We start from the raw sequence: 24,260 nt of genomic DNA on the forward strand, positions 1-24,260 counted from the left end.
GGTCCTCTTTCATCACTAAATTTTGCTGGATAAAACTAGAAGCAGCTGTGGCTTAGATCAGGCAAATACAGAATGTACCAAAACCTCATACAGGCATTTAAAACCTCAAAGAATTGTGCACTTTTCCTTCAGACATGGCAAACCAAACATAAAATGTGTATCATATAAGTTAATTCCACTGGAGTTCTGCTCTAGGTTACAGATTCACAGCCTGGCTGAAGTAAGAAAGACCCACAGTGGGTCATCTGGTCCCACCTCCCTGCTCAAGCAGGCCTGTGTGAGAGCACAGAGCACAAGATTGTGTCCAGATGGTTCTGGGATATCACCAGTGAGGGAGACTCCACACCCTCTCTGGACAATCTTGGTCACTGCCCAGGGAAGAAGTCCCTCCTTATATCCAGGTAGAACTTCCTAGGAATCAGTTCCTGCCCATTCCTCTTCCCATTGCTGGGCTCCATGGAGCAGAGCCTGGTTCATGCTCTGAGCAGACACTGACAGAATGTCCCCTTTTAGCATCTCCTCTCAAGGATGAACAGCCCCAGTTCCCTCAGCCTTTCTTCATCAGAGAGATGCACCAGTTCTAAATTATATTTGTTGCCCTTCAGGACCTCCATGTCTCCCCTTCCAGAGCAGCCCAGACACAGCACTCCAGGGTGATCCTCACCAGGGCTGAGCAGAGGGGCAGCATCACCTCCCTGACCTGCTGGCATTGCTCTTCCCAATGCACCCCAGGACACCACTGGCTTTCTTGTCCTCCAGGGCACTGCTGGGTCATGGATAGCCTGTTGTCCACCAGATCCTTCTCTGCAGAGCTGCTTTCCAGCTGGTCAGCCCTCAGCCTGTGCTGGTGCTGTTCCTTCCCAAGTGCAGGACCCTGCATGTGTCTTTGTTGAACTTTAGACAGTTGTTCTCTGCCCATCCCTCCAGCCTGTCAAGGTCCTTCTGTAGGGCTCAGGATCAGCCACTCCTCCCAGCTTTCTGTCACCGGTGAACTTGCTAAGTAAGCAAACTCAGATTCTGCTAATCCCTCAGGTAACTGCTTGCTACCCCAACCACAGAAGAGAAATGAAACCATCTTGTGGGATCTGCAGAGAAGGAATGCCCTGCAAGAGCCAAGCGTACCTTGCTTTTATAAAAAAATACTACCTTTCCTGACAAGGTTTGTTTTGTGTGTTTTTATACCTTCAAAGCCACAACAAAGCTATCAGAATAACATGAGAACATTATTACACTGTGGGAGAAAAAAGCCATCTAGACAACAAAAGAATAGGCAGCAGCAAAGCAACTGCAGCTCCTACCTGACACCAATGATGAGCAAATAACTTGACAGTTGAAAAATTGACCATGAAAATGTGTAATTCTTTTCTAGAACACTTTGAATTTCACTCCAGGTGTGCCGACTACTCTGATATTGGACTAATGGAGTAGTACTTCCATGGGAGGGGGCTGCCTCATCTTTATGCAGGATTCAAATGCCCACAGCAGGATAAAGCAGAGATGCCAAAAGCATTACACTGTGGGAAGCAGGTGAAAAATGGGATTCGTGTTCCTCGCCTGCATCCCTGCAATGACTCTCTGTCTCTGAGGTCTGTGCTAAGCTGCATGGACTCCACACAACATGACAGCAGAAAGCATTAGTGGGAAGTCAATTGATCTCCTAGCTGTGATTAAAAGGCCAACTAGAAAAAGATACTAATAAAGACTGAAGAATAGCAGCAGTAGGTAGGGAGGCCTGAGGGCTACCTAGGAGAGAACACAGAGACAAAAATGTGGTGAGAAAAGCAGGATAAAGAACTGAAGCAGCAGACCAGGGAGCTCTCATCATTCTCCATCACAGAAGAGGACACTGATCCAAAGGGATATTGTGGGTAGCAGATGTCTTTGACAAAAGCCAGCACAAAAGTACACTGGAATGAGAGAGTTTTGAAAAAATACTGATTTCCTGTCACCCTCTTACCTGTAACAGGATTAACCACAAATGCACCTTTAGCAGAAAATACTTGCTAGTTCACCTTATTCTTTATTACCAAAATACCTGTTGCTATCAACAAAAGGTATATTTACTGTTGTTTTACAATTGTTCCCACTCTCAGTCAGACACCAGCTCAAAGTTCAGCTCAGGCATGGAAAGATCCTGTCCCAACTGACAGGACAGAGTTTTGCTCTTACAGATTTAAAGACAAAGTGTCTATTATGAGAACTTCTGAAATCAAGACCTCTGTGAGGTCTCTTGGCAAATCAGGTTTGATTTTGATCTGTCTTGTATATTGTCATCTCCATGGAGCAGGAAGGGTAACAAGAGTCATGTAAAACATTTGCCCTGAACAAATGTATGACAAAAACCCAATTAAGCTGGTGACACTATTTAGGAGCAGGGCAACTTACAACCAGCTTTTCTGTAGCTGGAGATGCTCTGAAGGAATGAAAATGTAGCTCATCAGTGGGAAGATAAAACTAAGTGGGATGTGAAAGAAGCAGCTCTGCTGAATAAAAAAGGTAGCATTTTTGCAAGCTCACAGTTCTGTAAATATCTGGCTGTTAAATGACTTGACAGAGCTATGCTCACAGACAGCCTGTTACACCAGATCCCCTTCACTGCAGCTCCCCTCAGAACCACCAAACCAGAGTGGGTACCAGCCATCACATAAAGGTCCCTCCCAGGTCAAGTTGGCCTTTCAGGTCACCTTACCCTGGGCAAATATTACCCTCAACTAGAGCTGGGAGAAAGAATCAAGTGCAGTGTTCCATAAAGCAGAGAGCCAGCAGAACTCACAGGAAGGGGAAAGAAAAGAGAAAAGACAGCAGGGGCATAGTTATTAACATGCATTTTACAAACCAAATCAGTGTGAAAATCAAGTTTACATGGTTAGCAAGAGTAATATTGCATGGAGGTAACCGGCACATCAAACTTCGGAGTGCAGGAAAAATGGAAAGAAGGGCCAAAAGCTTGTATTTAAAAGAATAAAACTAGGTATTACATCTTGCATAGCTAATTATTGTGAATGAGGAGTTCCTTGCAGGATCAAAATGCTAATAATGAAGCAAGCAGAAAGGATTTAATTTACATTGGAGTAGAACCACGCTGAACACTTTTTAACTTTGCCTCTACGTTTTTCATCTCTGATGAACAAAGAGCCTTTGAAAGCACAAAAAAGCAAACTTCTGGTCTACCTGGAAGAGTTATTTATTTTGTAAGCTTCACATAACAGCAGGTTTCAGAAAAGTACTCAGCCTTACAAGCACTCAGTGGGAGCAGATATCAAACTTTAGAGAGAAACCAACATTGCTAATTATCACTATATAGGTTTTCTCTACAAATTCCTTATCTCTCAGATCATCTATTCTCAAACAAACAGACATTCAATTTGAAATTCCCAAAACATAGGGACTACTTCGGCACCATGACAACAATCTGGTGTAAATGCATACCTGAACATGGTACTATCTGATTGTCCCTCAACAAAATGTTGCAGAAAATAACATAAGAGTCAGAGAATAGCCTGGGTTGGAAAGGACCTTAACAATTATCAAGTTCCAACCCCACTGCCATGGGCAGGGACACCGTCCACTAGACCTGGTTGCTCAGAGCCTCATCCTTAAACAGTTACAGGGATGGGGTATGCAGCACTACGCTGTTTTAGTACCTTGCTACCCTCATGGTAAAGAATTTCTTCCTAATATCTAATCTAAACCTACTCTCTGTCAGTTTGAAGCCATTCCCTCTTGTCCTGTCACTCTAGGCCCTTGGAGACAGTTTCTCTCCGTCTTTCCTGTAGGTTCCCTTTCAGTACTGGAAGACCACAATTAGGTCACCCCAAAGCCTTCTGTTCTCCAGGCTGAGCAATCCCAATTCTCCCAGCTTTTCCTCATATCAGAGCTGCTCCATCCTTGTAATCAACTTTGGTGTTTCTCCTCTGGACTCGCTCCAACAGGTCCATGTCCTTACCATGAAGGAATCCTTCAGTCAGACTAGACAAAGGTAACTCATTCACTACATGAAAAAAATGGCTAATGAAGTCTGAGAAACTGGGGAAAAGAAAAAAAAAGTAATTATTTGTTATCCAACAAGCCACAATACCAAAATTATGAGTCCTTAGCAGAATTGCACTCAGCAAAAGGGTACGGTTGGCTAAATCCTGGCCATGCTGAAGTCAGCTGGAACACTTCTGTTGACTCGGAAGTAACCGGGCTTCACTTCCCCTATTTTACCACATACTTTGATACTCATTTCGCCACCACAGGTTCTTTCTATATTCATATACTGGCCTGAGTATCACAGGGGTTCTCTAGATCTCTTTTTTTTTTTTTTTGTGAAGGAAAAGGAATAGTGGTTCAGCATCTCTATCTGTTTACTGTGTGGGGAAAAAGAGATCTTGCAGTATTTCTTCCCTACAAACTCTACCTGAAGAAACCCTTATTTTAATTTTCTCCAGAGATCTCCAAGCATAGATTTAGGTGTGGAGTAACATCATACATTGAATTTAAATGACTGTAAAGTGCCTAAGGGAACTGTTATAAAGAGCATCATACTCATCCAAGAATTATTTCTCTTTGGCTTTCTCATTTTGACTGGCATAATACTGGATCGCAGAACAGATCTGTGTAGCCTTTGCATTTATTGTCTTCTTTCACCTAAACTATCTGCTATTGAGCCCAGTCCCAACACTTAAATTTGCAGCATTGCTCCACAGTACCAAGCTACACTGTGCATAGAATAATCAGCAACACTAAATACAAGCTTGTTCAAGCAGAAAGGTGACATTAAGCTCTGCTTTGGAGTATTTGGTATTGATGTGTTGTACCATTCCAAAGGATAAATCTGAGAATACATTTCTGAGGGCACCACACAGTTAATTGGCACATATTTTCCTTACAGACAATTAGAAAAACAAAAACATTCAGAAGTTTAAAAAAACCCAACTATTTGATTAAAAGACTTGTGGTTGTTCGGCCTAGAGAAAAAGACTGTGGGGAGACTTGATAGCAGTCATATGTGAAAAAGATAAGGAAAAAACATCTCTTAACTTATAGCCAGGGGATAATTTCAAGTTAGATGTCAGGAAATATATCCTGTGCATAAGGGCAGCAGCTTACTAGATTGGACAGCCTAATGGGTTATGGAGTTTCCGTTACTGGAAGCTGTAAAAAATTATTGGATAAATATTTCTGAAAAACCTGAAAGATGATAGATTTAGGTTAGATGTTAAAAAGAAATTCTTTACTATGAGCATAGTGAGATGCTGGAACAGGATACTCAGAGAAGCTGTGGATGCCCCATCCCCAGCAGTGTTCAAGGCCAGGCTGGATGGGGCTCTGAACAACCAGGTGTAATGGAAGGTGTCCCTGCCCATGGGGCATGAGATGATCTCTAAGGTCCCTTCCAACCCAAACCATTCTATGATGCTGGTAGAGCTGTCAGCCATGGGGCAGAAGCAAGAGGGCAGTGACCTCTGAGCATCCCCTCCAGACAACGACTTGGCACAGGTTTCACTATGATTCCACCAGAATGAACTGATGGTGCTTTGTGCCTCATTGTCGTGGTTTGACACTGGCCAAACGCCTGGCACCCACGAAAGCTGTTCACTCACCCTCCCCTGCTGCAGCTGGGCAGAGGAGAGAAAAAAATTAACAAAGGGTTAATGAGTTAAGGATTGGGAGAAAATACTCCAAGGGTAAAACAGGCTCAGCTTAAAGGTACAACGTGAATTTATTACTAAAAAAATGAGGGGAGGGTAACGAGAAGTAAAATAAGCCCTTAAAAACACCTTTTCTTCCCCCAACCCCTCTCTCCTTCCCACTGACAGCACAGGGAGACAGGGCATGGGCGTTTTGGTCAGTTCGTCACCCAAGATCTTCTTCGGCTGCTCAGGGAGAGGAGTCCTTCCCCTGCTGCACCATGGGGTCCCTTCCCACAGGAGACAGTTCTCAATGAATTTCTCCAGCATGATTCCAATCTCACAAGCAGCAGTCCTCCCAAAACTGCTGCAATGTGAGTCCCTCCCACAGGCACACAGTGCTCCCAAAACTGCTGTGGCATGGGCCACTCTTCCACGGGGTGCAGTCCTCCAAGGAGGAGCAGGGCCCCCTCTCTCCACCAGGTCTCCCACTGGATCACAGCCTCCTCCAGGCATCCACCAGCTCTGGCATGGGCACCTCCCCCAAGGGCTGCAAGTGGATCTCTGCATCCTCCGTGGATCTCCATGGGCTGCAGGGGCACAGCTGCTTCACCATCATCATCACCACGGCCTGCAGAGGCATCTCGGCTCCAGTGCCTGGAGCACCTCCTCCCCCTCCTTCTTCACTGACCTTGGTGTCCCCATGTTATTTTCCTCACATGTTCTCACCTCCTCCTCTTCTCTGGCTAGTAAAAACTGCCCATTTTGTTTTGATTTTCTTCTTAAATATCTTATCACAGAAGCGTTACCACCATTTCTAACTGGCCCATCCCTGGCCAGCAGCATGTCCATCTTCAGAGCCATCAGGGATTGGCTCTGCCAGACATGGTGGAAGCTTCCAGCAGCTTCTCACAGAAGCCACCTCTGTTGCCCACCCCGCTACCAAAAACCAGGCCATGCAAAACCAATGCACCCATTAATCCCCCTGTGAAGGTGCAAGCCTGACCTTGTAGAACTAAAGCATAAATAGTGCTTTACCTCTGGATTATGCGGTGTGATTGAATGCATTTCTTCATGCACCCTTATGAGTGCAAAGGGCACAGTGTGAAAACGGGTGCTGATTTGGCTTTGCTATAGCAGAAGCCCTTTTTTTCTTGTAGCTGGTGCTTCTTGTGCAAGCTTTAGCCAGGTGAGGGTTGGCCTCTTCTCCCAGGAAGACAAGAGGAAATGTCCTCAAGCTGTGTCAGGAAAGGTTCAGGTTGGACATCAGGAATTTCTTCACTGAAAGGGTTGTTAAGCATTGGAACAGGCTGCCCAGGTGTCAGAGACTAAAATATTATCGTTTATGACAAACATTTTCTTAAATGACTTTTAAAACTGTATTACAAAAGCTGCAGAGAAGACCAACACACCCTGAATGGGGCCCTGACTGAGGCCTTACATGGCTCGATAATGAAGGTAAGATAAAGTAACACTCAGGGCTGGGGACATACACAAAGCTCAAGCTTAACACCTCAAGAGTGGAGATCACGGCCCCAGGGCTATCAGCTGCCAGGCTCTCAAATACCCTTGCACCAAAGGATGGGGGGAGAGAATCTTTGGGTGTGTGTTGGAAAAGCCTGTGGTCAGAGGCGCAGTGACTGCGCATCCTCCACTGTGCAGAGGAGCCCAGCTGTGGGACCTTCACCCGGGGAGAAGCTGCCATCCACATGAAGGACAGAGGGGATATGGCCCATCAAAGGCCCTCCCAAAGGGGTCCCCAGACCCTACACCAGAGATGATGCAACAGACCCTCAGTGTTGCAAGGGACAGTGTCAAGCTAGCCCCTGCAAGGGGTCAGGTGGGAACATGGGCGTTCCCACCTGACCCAAAGCCTATATTAATCCACGGGATTCTGTACTCTTTGGCGTGTGGCATCACGGCCACGGTGGCGACGGGGGACCCTCACCACCAGCAGACCAGATGGAGGGGAACAACGAGATGTCATTGGGACCCTCGGATGGGTGAGATGCTTCCACCTAACCCCCGTCACTCTCTCCCTGTCCCCCCACCCACATTTGTTTTTCTATTTCTTTCTTTCTTTTCTCTTTCTCTTTGCCTCTTTTACTATTAAATAAAATATATCAAATTTTTGGCACTAACATCTAATCTCACTTGGTTTTAATCTCATTTTTGGGTATATTTTGAACCTTCAAAGTTCTTTTCGGTTTATGCACAGAGACTTGGTTTTCTTTGCTCTTCTGAGTTTAAACCCAATTGCAACACCAGGGAAGGTGTGGAGTCACCATCCCTGGAAGTGTTCAAGAAAGGGCTGGACATGGCAGTCAGTGCTATGGTTTAGTTGACAAGGTAGTCATTGGTCAAAAATTGGACTTGATGATCTTCTTTTCCAACCTAAATGATTCTGTGATACTCCCAGTCACCACATGTGGTTGTTGACCATTCCCAGCATATATTTGTGGCTAACTAGGTTGTATTTTTAACTAGATAGAACAAAATCAATGAGATGGTACAGAAAAGATGAGTGAGGAGGTCTCTCCAGGGAGCTGCCTGCCCATGCGCATCATCTACAGCTGCACTAACGTTGGAATCACCAGGATCACCTGCACCACACGGACTTCTTCCCTTTGGCCACTGTAGGAATCTCTCATTACCATGGACTTAATAGGCTGCAAACACTTTGGTCACATCCCATAAAACCATAAGTAAGGAGCTGTTATACACATAAGAAATTGGTCTACCAGCATTCCATAGCACATTTATCCCTATCTGACTGGCTCACTAAATGTCTCCATCAGCACAAGGCAGCATTACCCTTGTATTACAGCAATATGCATGTGCTTAAACTGTTCTGTGAATCTAGACCTTGTCTTAAAACAAACCTCCTGCTGTGTCAGAGAATGAAGGCATCCAAATACATCTGCATTACTTGGGAGTGCCTAAAAAACTATTTCAGGTCTCAGAGCTAACATTTGGGATAGAATTTGGGTGATTTCCTCCAGAAAAAATGATCATCCGGATCTAGTGTCTTTCGTCCAGACCTTCTGAAACTGGAGACCATTAGTCCAGTACGCTTTACGCTGAGGAAAATACAGCCATTGGAGACTGCTTCCATGAGGCAACATTAAAACAGGTCTACTGCAGCCACCAAACTGGCATGCAGAATCTCAAACCTCTGCACTAGCCCCACTCACAGGACTTTATAACTAATTTTCAGCTTACAGATCACGGGCTCACCTAGGAAAGTGTGCAGAATTGCGTTAGCAGTAATGGACCCTACAGGAAAATATCCTGCGAATGCCTCCAGCAGTCTCCCTGGGACTGATGGACTGGACTAAAGTCAGTGAGCCTAAGCCATGGTCTTGGACTCAAGTATTCCTACTTCAAACCATCTGCAAAGCCAGGTATGTTTTTATGAAGATTGCTCTTCTCCATAACATATCCAGACTGGCACTGCCAACTTCCCCTAGCCCCAAATGCCCATGGTTGGCATTTGGCATTGAAATCTCTAAGTCAGTCTTTGAAAAAGAAATTATAGAAGAAAAAAAAAAAAAAAACAATCTCTGCACCAAAAAGAACTATTTCTTTCTTGGGATTCACAGTTATTTACACAAGTCCAAATTCACTAGGCCATTAAATGTTGTATGTTGGCTCAGTTTACACCAGTACTTTCAGTTTCCTTACCTTTGCCTGCCTCTACAGACTAACCCTTTGGCCACCACATTCCAAAGTCACCTCAGCAGATTTAATTGCCAAATTTCTCCTTAAAGACTCTAAAAGAGTATAAGCTTTGTAGATCAAGAAGGAGAAAGCAGCCTGGATTCTTGGTCTGAGCAACCTGCACATCTAGGATTTATCCAGTGCATCCTGATGGAAGAAAACCAGTACTGTGGTATTTTCCCTATGTCCAAAATGTCACTTGGAAGCCAATGCTTGCTGCTGCATGGGAATCATTCAGGTGATAAAAGTAGTTCCAGAAGAGAACCACAGCCCTTCCCCTCCACATCATATGAGGTTATAGGGACTCTAAATAAACCATGCCTGGCCACATTAAGTCAGTTTCTGAACTGTAATACAGCAGAGCTCTCATTACATGTAAAGCTGGGCTTACACTTCCCCCTAAGCAAGAAGACATAAAGGATCTCTTGAAAGTCACTATATAATCTTCTCACAAGATTTGTAACTTTGCTACCCCTTCTTAATAGTTTCAGTGGTGGCATAACCTTCTCTGACTCCCTCCAAGCCTGCAGACTCCACTAAGCCACGCTTCCATCGGTATTTAGGAATTCGTGGGCGAAGGGGGGGGGGGGGGGGGGGGGGGCTGCATCTCTGCTACACATGAAATACCTTCTGAACATAATCTGGTGTCCTGCCACATTCCAGTAAAATTTACATGAGCCATATCAAGAAACCAAATAACAATACAAAAAATAGAAGTATGGAGTATTCCATAAATTCCTACTCATTCTCTTGCCAGGTGGTAAGAGCTGGGCACAAAATGGACCCAAACCTAAGGCTCAAATAAGCCAGTACTGGTATTATGCCTATTTTAAGAAGTATCTCACCAAAAAAGCAAACTATTGCAGAGAGAAAATTAATGTAATGTGCTCTGATCACTGAATAATTCAAATATATAGTCACATATATAGCAAAACATCTTTAAACTTAACAAGATGAATTTTAATAACAAAATTCATAAATAAAATGAAAGGCCAGCAGGTGGACAGCATATAAAGGATAAAGCTTTCTCAAGAAGCAAAGGTTTCACTGCACCTGTAGGTGGAAGTCTTGGTATATAAATGAGTTCACTGCCAGAAAAACCTCTGCATGGAGAAACAATCTCCTTTGAGTATCTTATCGGTTATATAAAACGACAATAAAACAAACAAAGCAAACCTAACTATTGCTTTTGGGCAGACTAGAACCTGCCGCTATTTCTATTTTTACACCCCCAGCCAGGCAGCTCATACGCCCTGAAGTCACTTATAGCCATCACAAGTCTGGCGCCCCTGTAGCTTCTCATCTGCGCCCACTTCCTTTAATTATTCTCTTGCTTACAACAGTTCCTGCTTCTAAAACAGTAAGTTTACGTTGCCATAAATCAGATGAACATTGACTAAAAAGCCCATAAAATTCCCAGGGCCTCTCTGTCTCTCTTTGCTTGCGCTTCCCCAATTCCTCTTTGAGATCAGCCTTTTTGCTTTGTACTTTGCAATCCCACAGCATAACATTTGTAGTTGTGACCTGTAGGTACTGTAAAAATGATACTTCAGGGAGAGCATTTCAGTTGTGCAGCCAATGAGTAGAAACATGAGCTCTTGTATTACCAAAGAAAGAGACTAATGGATGCTCAGTCACTTTGGATTTGAAACACAAAAGTTGAGTCAGGGCAGCTGATCCTCTCTCTGCCTGTGGGCCAAACTGACACTTTGCAGCCAGATCCAGTCCTTCCCTTTCTCTCTGTTACATTTGGAAAGGTCAGCAGCATTTATTTATGTGTTTACACCGACTGAGACAAAGCCCATTTGGCATGTGCATTATTACAGATAAAATGCACAAAAATCAGGCTCACCCAAGACAGCCTGGCTGAGCTGCTTGGCTGGAGTCATTCAGCAAGCCCAGGGTGACCAAAGCCCACATCAACAGGGGACAGAAAGCAACTGGGACAGAAAGCAACTGGGACAGAAAGCAACTGGGACAGAAAGCAACTCCTTGCTCTGTCTCGACTCACTTCAACAAGGGCATGTTGCCCATCCTTTTAGTTAATTACTTCAAACTAAATACATTCCAGCTCAAGTTTTTCAGCATAAATTTGATTTTCACCATCATGGATGTTTGCATCTTGCCTCTACAGAGCAGTTTCAGAAAGACTGTGGCTTTTGCTTAACTGACCAGCCAGAATAGAGGATGTTCTATTATAGCTTTCCTAACAGGCCACACAAACTGGTCCAATTACACAGTTCTTAACTGGTCAGGATGGAATCATAGTGAAGGTAGGGGTTTCTCTTAACTAAATATTAAGCCACATTTTAGTTTTGATCACTCTGATGCCAATGGCTAGAGATTATCCAGGACTGAAGGGAAGACTCATGTTCCAAAAGAGCACAATTTGTCAGGTCTCTACAGATAGTATTTAATCTCCTAGTTTATGAAAAGCACTGTATAACACAATTTCTCAAATAATAAAAGAATTATTAGGTGCTTTCCCAAAACACAGGTTTTATTTCACAATATTTAAATACCTCTTCACCTTTTAGTGTACAGTGTTTTCCACATTTCCAATAACGAATGTTTATCACATTTTCATTTTGAGTCAATATATGTAGCCCAATAAAGAACAGAGTTTGCATATTAAAGTAGGCATGGGGAGCAGGAAAACAATGAAGACCAAAAGGGAAAGCACCAAGGAATTCCCCCAAATCCTAACTAAATATAACTCAAAGGCAGACAGGGAGGTACTATTCAGACAGCAGACTTAATGGAAATAGAAATAAAAGCTGCTTAATAGAATGCCTGTAGACCTAAAATTTACATCTATATCCCAGATGTCAAGAAAAAATATCACATATTACAGCCAATATTTCACTGCATTTCTCCAAGCAGTTATTAATTACAGAGCATTACTGAGAAGAGAGTACACTGCTAGCAAAAAAATTAACGGAGCACTTCCAAAACCAACAGGGTCTAAAATCAGTCCAACAAAACAGAGTGTTTGCCCTAAGCAAGGTACCATTTTCCCCTTAAAGGGGTTCACTTTCTTTACACAGCTCTAGCTTCACATTCCACCCTGGATCTGCACAGCAGCTGGCTCCCATCTAATCCTTCCTAGAATCTTCTGCTCTTACACCTCACCTTTTGCTGAAACCAAAGTGCCATTTTCTTCCTCAGGGTGTTTCTCCTTTTATTCTCAGCATGCAATAAGGGGAAAAGCCTGCAGACTCTATACCAAACTCACTTTCCCAATCTGATGATTTTTTTTTTTTCCTGAAATAATTACAAATTATTCTACTTGCTGCAGGCTATAACTGTAAGAGCAGGGAATTTGCTTTGAAACAGCACCAGCAGATGGACGCAAAATCTCTGGCTAAATGAAAAATGTTGTGAGCAACCAAGAAAAACCAAATAAGCTCCCAAAATTTAATAGGGACCCTGAATGAAAAGCACAAATCACACAGCATAATCATAAAATAATTCACTGTTACCCAATACACCATTCAGAAAATCCAGGAAGTGTCAGAGAATGTCTCCATTTTACATTTACAATTAGAGCAACATTTTCTCTGCCTTTATATTAATGGCAGGAATTTAAACTTTAAACAAATATTTATATTATGTACGTATTTTGGAAAATACCATCTTTCTCCTGATCACAAAGTATGCAGAAAGAGATGTCACATTTCCCAGGTTTTTTTTTGTGGCTGGCAGTTCTTTCCTTTGGATTTCTCCAACACCATTCATGATGACTATTCATGAGAAGCTCAGTGCAAGCAGCCACTCTTGTAACTGACAGCTTCTGCAAGTGAAACTTTACAAGGGATTTGAGCAGCTAAGGAATCATCAGGGACAGCAGTCCTGGACACTCACCAACACACAGCTCTGTGTTCCGTTTAATAAAGGTCCACGATGGTGACAAGGTACATTTACAAGCTACCTATGACCTTTAGTGCCCAGTCTGGCTTCTCCTGATTGCTGAGTATTGACCAGTTTCTCCGCGGGAGGGGAAAGATGGTGCAGTCAGTGCAATATCTCATTTCTGCTTCCAAAAATTTTAATTCCTGAAATCAAGGGGTAAAATGACACAGAGGAGTAGACTAAGAGGAGCCACTTCCAGCAGCTGGAATTACTGGTTCATGCAAAACTCTGCAAAATCAAATTTTGTTCTCATAAACTGAAATGGAGCACTGAATGACTATTTCCACACAAAAGCTTTTCTCTTTTGCAAATTTCTCCCTTGGTGGGTCAAAAACTTGAAAAAATAAAAGGAGTAACATAATCACTCAAAGTCTGAGGAAAAAAGAGGAAGCAACAGAGCTGATAAAAAAAAAAAAACAGCTGAAGTATTACATTCAAAAAGACAGTAAAATGAAATGTCGTAACACCACCAAAACCTTTTAACCTTTTCAGTTCAAAGAAAAACTGAAAAACGAATTAACTGATACTAAATTTATATTTTCATGAAATAGCATTTTTAGTGGAAAAGCACTCTGTCAGAAAATGTTGACTCAGCTGTAAGAATTTTATCTACAGATTGCTCAGAAGAAAATATTTCATTCGGAAATAAATGACATTTTACATATTAATTTTGGACATATTTATTTCTGTATTACATGAAATACAGCAAGTTCCCTATTTAGTTTTGACTTACATTATCCTAGAAGTTAGTCACTGGTTCAGGACTGAGAAGTCTTCTACAATCACCAAATTGCTCAAGCCCAGCAGACTGATGTGGATGGAGACATTTTTATTTATTCCAGAGGAAATATTTTTTTGATTATATCAACATAACTGTGGTCTTTTACATTCCTGTGACGCGATGCAAGTGGGGGGGGGGTGGAAAGAACATTGTGTCCATCCCGATCGCGTCCTTACCAGAGCAGCTCCAGGGGGTGCCATGCAAATGCACTCGGACACACTCTGACACACCGTAGTAAGTGGATACTTGCTGCCACTCAACACACACACAGAGTTGGATAGCTCCTGCAGTGTCGCCGGGGACAAAGAGGCGGGAGGGGTCCTTTGTATGGAGCTCTGAGGGGTTTATTGGGTTCCCTGCTCGAAGGGATCCAGGGACAAAGAACACAGAACACTGAGGGGTCCGGGTTTTATCTGGATCGGCACTGGGGGTGGGCATAACATCAGAGACCAATGTTCTAGGGGCCAAGGGGTGGGTGGAGAGGATGTGGGGTGACAGGACAGTGACCACTGGGGAAGGTGAAGGGTGGAACAAGGGAACCGGGAGCCAGTGAGGTATCAAGAAAAGGAGAACTATCTAGAACATGGACTTAAAAAGGGTGAAAGGGGGTGGTCTTAGACCTCTAAGCCTGCCCACCAGCAGACCTCCACTGTTTTGGAGCCCTGAGGCCTCAACCACTGCAACACTCCTGTTACATCCCCTGGGCATTTCAGAGTATTAATCATATTTTGTGAGTTGTTTTAAGCTTCTGTATACTTTGGAAAGGAATATTCATCTTCAGAAAAATTGCTTGCAAGCAAGCTAATAATAGACACCATTCTTCAAAGCAGGAGCCTGAAAAATTTAGGCAAGTACGTTTCTTGAAACAAAGACAGAAGTAAAAAAATACATTTAAAAATTTACTGCAAATAAATCCTCCTTAGTTTTTAAGCCTACCAGGATTTTTTCTGATAAAGGCCTACAAAATTCCTCTGGGCAAAATGCATAGGAGTAACACATCAGATTAGAGGCAGTGGTACTTGCAAGGAAAGAAGGAGCAGTAGTGAATAGCATTGTCGGAAACAAACTGCCCATCAATTCATTAAAGGGATAGCATTCCTGGGTTGGAACATCCTAGGGCTGGAACATGATGAAAATTCCTCTTTTTCATCACCAACCCTACAGCAGCATCTGCCCACCCCCTTCGCAGCCTGCTTGGCAAGCCTAAGGGACGCTGAAGGCGCAGCTCCTTAGCTCATGTTGTCCCCCAGAAATTTCTCTCTTCAGGACTTCCCAGATCTTTACTCTTGATCTGGCCAACTGATAAACTTTAAGGACAGGTGTTAGGATCCTGGGATCCAGTGGAGTTGCAAAGACTATGACTTCTCTCTAACATCTCTGAAGGAGCCCATCCAGCACGCTGCTCTTTGCTGTGAGAGGAGGTAGGACATCACCATGGCCAAGCAGAGTGCTAGATTTAATCCAAAAAACCCCACATCTGAAATCCCAAATCCATCACAAAACAGTGACCTCCCTCTGCCAGCCCAGGTGGGGCTTTCCTGAAACCTTGGAGAGGACACCCACACTTTGAGCACCTGTTGCCAGTATCTTTGTGGTACAAAGTTCACAGCTCTGCCAAGGATTCCAGTTTTCTCCAATAAACACTACAATATTGTAGCAACAAATCACACTAATCATCATTAACAAGACTTACAGCCACTGCTCTGCAACACATGATAAACTTTCTATCCATCTCCAGAAATTCGCTCCAGTCGGGAAGCCCATTTCCAGGTGTACTGCAGGAAAAACCCACTTGCCAGGCAGGTTTCAGCATCTATTTTTTTGCTGAGCTTGCTTGGACACAGCATCTAGGAGCAGCCTGAGGGAGGCAGAGGTCCATTATCCAGTTCATGGCAACAGGGACAAGTGACAAGACAGAGGACCTGGCATCCTGAACAAGACACAGCTGTAACAGAGCTTCTCTGGATCATGTCAACAGAGACAGGTGCTGCTCCCATCTCCTCTGCCCCACACTGCAGCTTCCCCTCACTTCTTCTCCATTAAAAGAAACTCTCTCAAAGTAATAACTCCGTTTTTGAGATCTAAAAACTACTTTTAAAAAAAACCCTAAAATTTCTTTGATGTTTTATTTGCAGGATGAAGTTAACAAGTAAGAACTTATGGGATATGCCCAGCCCTTGCCCTGGAGGGATCTCTGCTGAGACAAGAGATTTTGCAATTGCCCAGCAGGACTCCCTGGAAAGGCAACCACTTCTTGGATCATGGCAAGGAAAGGTGGACCCACAATCCTTTGGAAGACACACTATGCAGATCTTTCTGTAACCCACCGGTCTGTCCCAGACCCTCTGTAACCCATTGGTCCCCCACTGATCCCCTGTATCCCTATAAAGGGAAGCCCCCTGACCCTGTGGGAGGGAGGGAAAATTTAGTCCCTGGCTTCCCTTCGCTGGAGGGGACCAACAATAAAGCTACCTCTGTGCGGAACTAGCCACACGAGTCTCTCATCTCTCTCTGGTCTGGCTTGGCCTGGAGGTGCCCTGCAGAGCTGAGCTGGAATCATGAGCTGACAATCACTAAAGAGCTGACAGCCTCTGCAAGGGCCCCTCTGCCAGCAGCTGAGAGGAAGACACCGGACCTCGAGAAGGCGATTCCTTTCGGGGCCATCTCACCGGACCGGTCATCTCTTCCTGGGTCACAGCCTCGGACCCCATCACTAGCTGTAATAAGAACTCTGCTACTCATTTAACTGAAACGGCAACAAATAAGAAGCCCTGTGTGAATGACTCAACACTGACTGGGAGGCTGAATAAATCCTTATACCTTGAATTTGACAGATCAAAGTAGCAGGTAAATCAATTAATACAGCCAGATGTTTGGCTTTCTTTAAGTGTGTAGCCACTTAAAATATTTGTATTCAACATACAAAATTCAATATAACAAACTCACTATTTAGTATCAGTTCCTGTATTAATTAAAAATACAAGAAGCAGCCTAGATTAGTATTACATATTGTCAGCACGCAAAAACCCTGCACTTAAGCTAAAGCACCTTTGATGGACATTAATAACCAACCGCTTCCAACATTCAAAAACACAGGAAGAATCAACAAAGTCAAGCTGTTGGCTTCTCTTATTGGGTCTCACTGTTTGCCATCAAAGAACTTTATTAACCTGGAAGTAACTTGGGACACCTTCACACAAAGCACTGTCCCACAGATCTGAACTGAAACAGTTGTGGGTGATGGATCAGGCTTACAGTGACTGTGATCCCCAACTGAAATGCGGAAATCACCCTCTTAAAATAGCCAGAACCAAGCATTTTAAAAACCAAGACATGACCCAATTTCATCCCTTGTGTACATCCCAAAAACAGCCAGGGAAGTATTAACATCTATACAAACAAAATTTTCAGAACATGCAAGTAAAAAAGCAGATGCTTGTTTGGTATTGAAAAATGAAGAGACAATTTCTTGATGACCCTGCAGCCTATTTATACTCATTTCTATCATGTTACCATTTAGATTTTAATACTTAAAATGAAAAGAAAACATGGTTACTCACCTGTGGGAAGAGAGAGTAAGTTGCATTGTCAATTGTGACAGAATATAAAAATTCCCCATCAAACCAGAGGTTCTTTCCCATGGGAGAATTAATCTTCGTCATAGCAAAGAGCTGCCCAGGGTCACAGCATTCTTCCAGCAGCTTCCTAGAAAAGGGAGCAAAAGAGAAAGCAGTATTAATTGGAACCTTGTCACACCTTTGTTAATCATCACCCCTCATATCCGTGTTCCTGCCACTATCAGGTGCTCCAAAGCCACCCTTCCCAGCCAGCAGATGAACCATGGGACAGCTTTCATTTCAGAAAATCTTAGAAATAGAGAGAAAAAAAAATCTAAATTTTTATTCAGACTGACATAGAAACAAAACCAAGATTCAGCAAAAGAAACTTCACCCTATACAGCCCATTTTAATGGGCAAAATCTGGTCTCCAACACATACAGAAATCAGAGAAGCTCCTTTGAAAATTAGATCCAAGGTACATAAACATTCAGTATCAAACCTTATTTATGAAGAGCAGGCCTCCTAAAACCCCACAGTTACATAATTTACGTATGGAAATTTTGGCACCTCTCTTCAGTTACTGAATGTCCTTGTGCTACATTCCCAGCAGTATTAGCAGTATTAGTGCCTGCTTCCTAACTGAAGGCCAGTTTGAGTCATACCAGTATGATGGATATATATAGAGAGAGTGGATATACTTGTTAGTGTCCCTGCTGAAACTCCGTATCTTCTTACTCCTTCATTTCCCAAAAATACTATTCAGCCTTAGTAGAAATTGGAGGGCTTGTGAGGTGATTGAAGGCTATCCTGAAAATTCTGTACCACAGCAAACTCAGCAATTAATATCCTAAAATATAGAATGATGAAAAGCTCTAAAGGTCCAGAATATCCTATCTTTCCAAAGCCTGCATAGCACTAGGAAGGGTGACACTCATGTATGTAAAACACACATTGCAGAATTCTGCCATTATAGTGTAATATTATGTTATTATATACATTCCTCATATATTTTAAAGGTAATCCCAAAAAGACTGGAACCATTTCCAGTAGCTGCATAGGAGCTGTCAGCAGAAAAACATCAATTATTAGTGACTACTAAAATGCTTGGTATAGCTGTTCTCCTCTGCAAAAGAGATTTGATTCAGAACCATAAAGTCATTTAGAGAAATTTAAATTTCAGCATTTTTTGAAGTTTTGCTGCTACTTTTCGTCTCTAAAAATAGGTATTTGAAAAAAACCATTATTTTTCCCTATCAAAAATTGATTTTGCTGTTAACTTCATAATTCTCTGCAAATGTGTCAGTATTATTTTTCAGACACACTTCAACTGAAGTAACAATAAGTTCCCAGCAACAGCTTCCCTAAGAATGTGGTAGAGTCCACAAGGCTGGAGATTTTCAAGACACAACAGGACAAAGTGCTGCATATTCTCATCTAGGTTCCATTCCCGCAAAAGGTTGGAATATGTGATCATCTGAGGCCCCTTCCCACCTTGGTAGGTATGTAATTATGTAACTGGCCGTTGCAGAGCTGGTTTATCTCCCTCTGAGCAGGACACAGCAATGTGCCAGCCAGATCAGCAATTCCCATTTCAAGAACACCAATGGCTTTATCTACAACCATCAAGGAAAGGCTTCACATCAGCCTTCTGCTGATGCCCAAATAAAGCCTTCATCACAGAACTGTGAAAAACAAATTACACGAAATTTGAAATCTCTCATTGAATAACCTTTGCGAAACAGTGTAAGACAGGCATGGAATACTGTTCCAAATATAAGGTTTGAAAGTGGAGATTTTTCTGGCTGTCAACAAACCAGTTTGCAGGTTTTGTAAAATTATTTCTCTCTCTCAAATGGAAAGAAAATAATTCTGCATATTTTTCTCTCCGCACAGCAACTCTTTCAAAAAACTTAAGTTAATCAAAGATCAGCTGGAGCCATTTGTTACAAAACTGTATAACAAAATTCAAAATTTCCAGTGAAATTCTGCAACTCACACCTCCTCTGGAAGTTTGGTCTGAGCAAGAAGCACAAAAAACCCCCCAAATAACATAGTGGAAAATTATCTAGGGAGTGTTTTATATTAATGAATCTTTTCTTAGCCAGGGTAGACTAAAGAGCTAAGGAACATACCTTTGTACAACTCCCTCCCTATTTATTAGATGAGCTATATATCCCTATTCTTTCCCATCCCCAAAACTGCATTCTTCCAGTTACTGCTGAACCCTTCATTAATAAACCTATTACAAAAAGCAGTAGGGGTCTCCTGGAAGGGCCACAAATAGGCAAGCCACTAGTTCAAATATGAAGCTGTGTGTATGAACACAAAAATCTTGTGTACTCGTGTGTGCTTTCTGTCAGAAAAGAATAATTATTAGAAGTCTCTCTTTCTGATCCAAATCCCAAAGTTACAAAGCAAGAAAAGCTTCATAGGAAAATGTTTATTTAAAAGCAGAATGGATTCAAAGACAAACCTATAGCAGGATACTTTGTAGGATCAGGGAGACTGAACTGTTTGCTGAGCTTGATTAAAATGCACAGTAGAAATGTTATGATAGAATTTGCAGAACTGCAGCAGCTTTTGGCCAGGAAACTCAAGCATTCCTTCACTCATAGGACATAAACAATATGCTTTTGATTCAAAGTTCTCTCCAATTCCAAGAAGACCTGTATGCAAGAGGACTTAATATTGGGATTGAAAAGGCACTGGGGGCCCTCAGATCCAAGAGCACTTAGGGGACAAACCCCTACTTGTGAAAGACGCAGGAGAAATGTTCCTTGGAGAATCTCACTTCAAGCCCCTCAGATTTCAGTTGGAATTGGGCACCAGTCAGGTCACTAAGCAAAAGGCAGCCTCAGCACTGAGGTCTTAACCTGAATCCATCCACAAAGCCTTCATAAAACTTCCAAACTACTTATTCTTCATCTTAAGTTAACAAGCTTTGCAGTCTGATTTCAGTTTGCAGACAGTTAATGCTAAATCACACCCTGGTTTGACTCAAGTCCCAGTCAATAATGACTCAGGAGCTATTTTGAACATCCCAAATGCAGCAAATATAATATCTAAAAGAAAAAATGGACAATTCCATGGTATGGGTTGTCAGCCAGGAGGTCATAGCTCTTTAGCTGTCTCTTCTCTGCAGTTGGGGGTTCCTGCCTCCCCAGCACAGCACCATTTCTCCAGCTGCTTTGGGATGCTGTCCTACATGGAGCATGTAAGCACTACCAGCACTGTGCAAGGCAGGGGGAGCAAAATTCTTCATCTCAGCTTTTTCCTTTTAAATCCATGCAAGCGAGATGTACTACATTAATGTGAAAAAGATCAGACTGATGGGGAGCCACTTGTCAGGCAGCAGCAGCAAGAGGAAGGAACCTTCACAAAGCTTCTCCAGGGAAGTGGTAGAGTCACCATGCCTGGAAATGTTCAAAAACCAAGGATGATCCAGAGCACATGGATGGGGAGAGGACAGGAGAGATTACAGCCTGAAGCTGCTCCTGCAGCTCCCAGCAAATGCCAGCAGACCTCTCACTGAACAAGGGCATTGATTCAACCATTGCTCAAAAATGGTAACATGAGACTTATTATTTCATTACAGTATGGCTTTAATGGAGCATTAAAATACTGACTGAGGCTCACATTCAAGTTTGAGATAAAAATAATTTGTGAAATGAATTGCTTTAGTCAGATTCTGCTCAGCTACCTGGATTTAGGTGGCATCATGCTAATCTTGATCAGGTGACTGCAAAATGGAGCCAGGATCTGACAGCACAGCTGGACATAAACTTTCCCTTTACAAGGCAGTTCCCATTCACCTCAACTTCCCTTGTTTTGCTTTGGGATCAAATGAATCTGAAGGCCCAGAAAAAAAATAGTACCTGGCTTTGGAGTTTCAGTTGGTATCAAGACAAAACCATCAGGTCTTCATTCACAACCAGGGTTTTGTGGAGCTGCTGGAATCCAGAGCACAGGTGGTCACTTGGGTTCACTAGGGAAGATTTGCACAGCTCCATTTCACCGCAATTTATTAATTGCTTCCATCTTCATACCCCCCAGTAGAGGCAGGAGGACCTACCAAGAGCCTTGTGGAGTCCTCAACTAAATCAATACCTATTTCCCAGCATGTCCAACCCCTACTGGAAATACTTCAGGGATTAATATCAATAGTGGCTCTGAAACACATCTGGCTTGACCACCTCTAACAGTCTCAAAATTTAATCCTGAAATTCTCCTCATTATGTCTTTGGTGTAATGTTTCCATAAGAATAACACATCCCCAAGTTTTTGAAAGAAGTTTTGGTGGCAGGGGAAAAACCAAAATCATTGCTTAATAAAATACTGTCTTTAATAAATTTGCACCCTCTTCAGAGTCTGATCTTTTGGCACTTCAGGTTTTGGCTGATTTTTAAATTATTTTTCCTTCCTCCTTTAAGAGATCCTTAAAGGAGGCTGCTGAAATTTCAGCCTCCCCTCTGATGAGCAAAAAGGCTGAAATTTCCTGAATTTCTTGCTATGAACAAAGCTTTTTACTCTTTCCATAATTCCTGTGGCTATTCTATCTTTTTCAAGACCCACCCCTAAATATTTCATTCTAAATAAAGCCTGGAAATATTATTTCTAGGGTAGCCACCGCCTGCCAACTACAGGGACAAACTGACCTCTCATTACCCACGCATCCCATGCCATCCAAGAGCAGACAAAAAATCTAGGCCCATCACTCAGAGTAGGCAGCAGCCAATGCCTGCAGCTGTAATAGAGCTCTCTCAAACAGCCACATAATGGCTCTACTCGTGGCCATTTTTTTCTCCAAGCTGGCAGTCTGGGAATTTTATGGCCCTACAGAATGCTACAAAGCCATTCAATAATAGTAAAATTACTACAATCAGTGAGCTTCAAGCTACAGTTGGCATTTGGCTTCTGAATATTCTGTGAAAACATTGTTGGGTTTGGTCACACACATTGAATTTCTCTTTCCTAAAAAGCTCAATCTAATACTTGTAACTGGGGATTAGCTTGAAAAATGTACTGAGACTTTGAGGTTTTCATGGTGTTTAAAGCACCTTACTACTCCAGGCATACCACCCCACTCAAGATGAAATTGAAAATTATCTGCAGCACAACTGTTTGCAAATATGATCTTAAAAATGTCCTCCTAAGAAAGATCACCTGGACAAGTACCAAATGAATAAGAGAATGGCCAATGCAAATGCTCTTGATATCCACAAAAGCATACCAAATTGGGTTTTTGGGACAGCAGTCATGGTTGAAGCTCTAGCTAAAATTAAGACCTTTGCCAAATACAACAACTAAATCAAGAATACATTGCTGTGCACAGGTTCACTTCTGAAAATACCCAGTTACCTAAGCTTGAAGAATAGGTCTAAATGCAGTGAAAAAGAAATATGAAAAGAGTGGATATCACAGAGCAGAACAGAGATAATCTGATTTACTCCCCAGGCAAGGTCTCTACAATATGGTAAGATTTAACGAAGACTAATAAAATCATGACTGTTCTCCTCCTCACATTTATTATTATATTGTTTCTTGATATGAAACTTTCAGCCTATTTCAATGCCCCCTGCAGCAATTTCTGGTGTCTGGACTTTACAAGGATCATGTAATATTTCCCCAACTTCCTCAAGAGAGGAAAGTTATCAGGACAATAAAAAGGTTGCAGATAGTAAATCATGCCTGGCACTGCAACCTGCATGAAAGGAAAGAGGTTGCACTGCAGAGACCACAGAATAAGGACAATTCATGCATACCATCTTCATTAGCTTAGCAATAGAGCTGCTGTGACTTTTTAAAGTAAGAAATTAAACTATAAATTAACGATAATTTGCTACAAATTGCCAAATTAATAGTTGCAGAGGAAGCTATGAAATCAAGCACTTGTACCTTTTCTGCATCATCAGTATCTTTTAGAACTTTTTTCCAGGCTTTTTTGAGGTGCCTAAAAGGGAAACAAAGTATTTTATTTAAACCGAGAATATAGTTTTCACTCCTTACTCTTATTTATCCAGAGAATATTTGGGTTTTCATTACCTATTTTAAAATCACCGATCTGGTGCCACCCACACAGTAGAATTCACAGTTCTGTTTCCCAGACTACAAAAGAAAGATAAAACTGGTTTTGCATCCTGTGGGATGATATGGTTACCCTATCCTTGCTGCCTTGGCCTTGAATGAACAAACCCTGCTGCCTTCTAGAAGATAAAATCTGAGCTGTCAATCATTGCAGCACCTCATCCTAATCTCTGACTGATTTTGTTTAACTCTTTTTTTTTTTAATATACAAGTGATACATTTTTCTTCCAGACACATTCAGAGTGTCATAGAAAATGGGGTTTGATTTTGATTGTACCTACAGATTGGAGAAATACCTATTTAGATTGGAGAAATACAGATGAGGCCAAAATTTGCCAGGACTACCTTTTTGATTGAACAATGTTTGTGAACTAGAAGAAACCAAGATATAAAGCTGAGAGAATTGGGATTTTTCAGCCTGGAGAAGAGAAGGCTTTGGGGTGATCTAATTGGGGCCTTCTAGTGCCTGAAGGGAGCCTACAGGAATGATGAAGAGAGACTATTTCCAAGGGCCTGGAGTAATAGGACGAGGAGGAATGGCTTCAAACTGATGGAGAGTAGGTTTAGATTAGGTATTAGGAAGAAATT

The 24,260-nt window shown here is 42.4% G+C and overlaps 1 protein-coding gene across 1 annotated transcript in view; it reads right to left on the bottom strand.

Annotated features, from left to right (window-relative positions):
- ST8SIA1 (ST8 alpha-N-acetyl-neuraminide alpha-2,8-sialyltransferase 1) overlaps positions 1-24,260 on the bottom strand; it is a 107,876-nt gene that overhangs the window by 63,384 nt on the left and 20,232 nt on the right. The window contains exon 2 of the mRNA XM_069003488.1: positions 17,589-17,733. Coding sequence (XP_068859589.1) covers positions 17,589-17,733 — 145 coding nt within the window. The remainder of the gene's footprint in view (positions 1-17,588; positions 17,734-24,260) is intronic.

Source organism: Aphelocoma coerulescens, chromosome 1A (assembly GCF_041296385.1).
Source record: "Aphelocoma coerulescens isolate FSJ_1873_10779 chromosome 1A, UR_Acoe_1.0, whole genome shotgun sequence".
In the NCBI taxonomy this organism is placed as follows: Eukaryota; Metazoa; Chordata; class Aves; order Passeriformes; family Corvidae; genus Aphelocoma; species Aphelocoma coerulescens.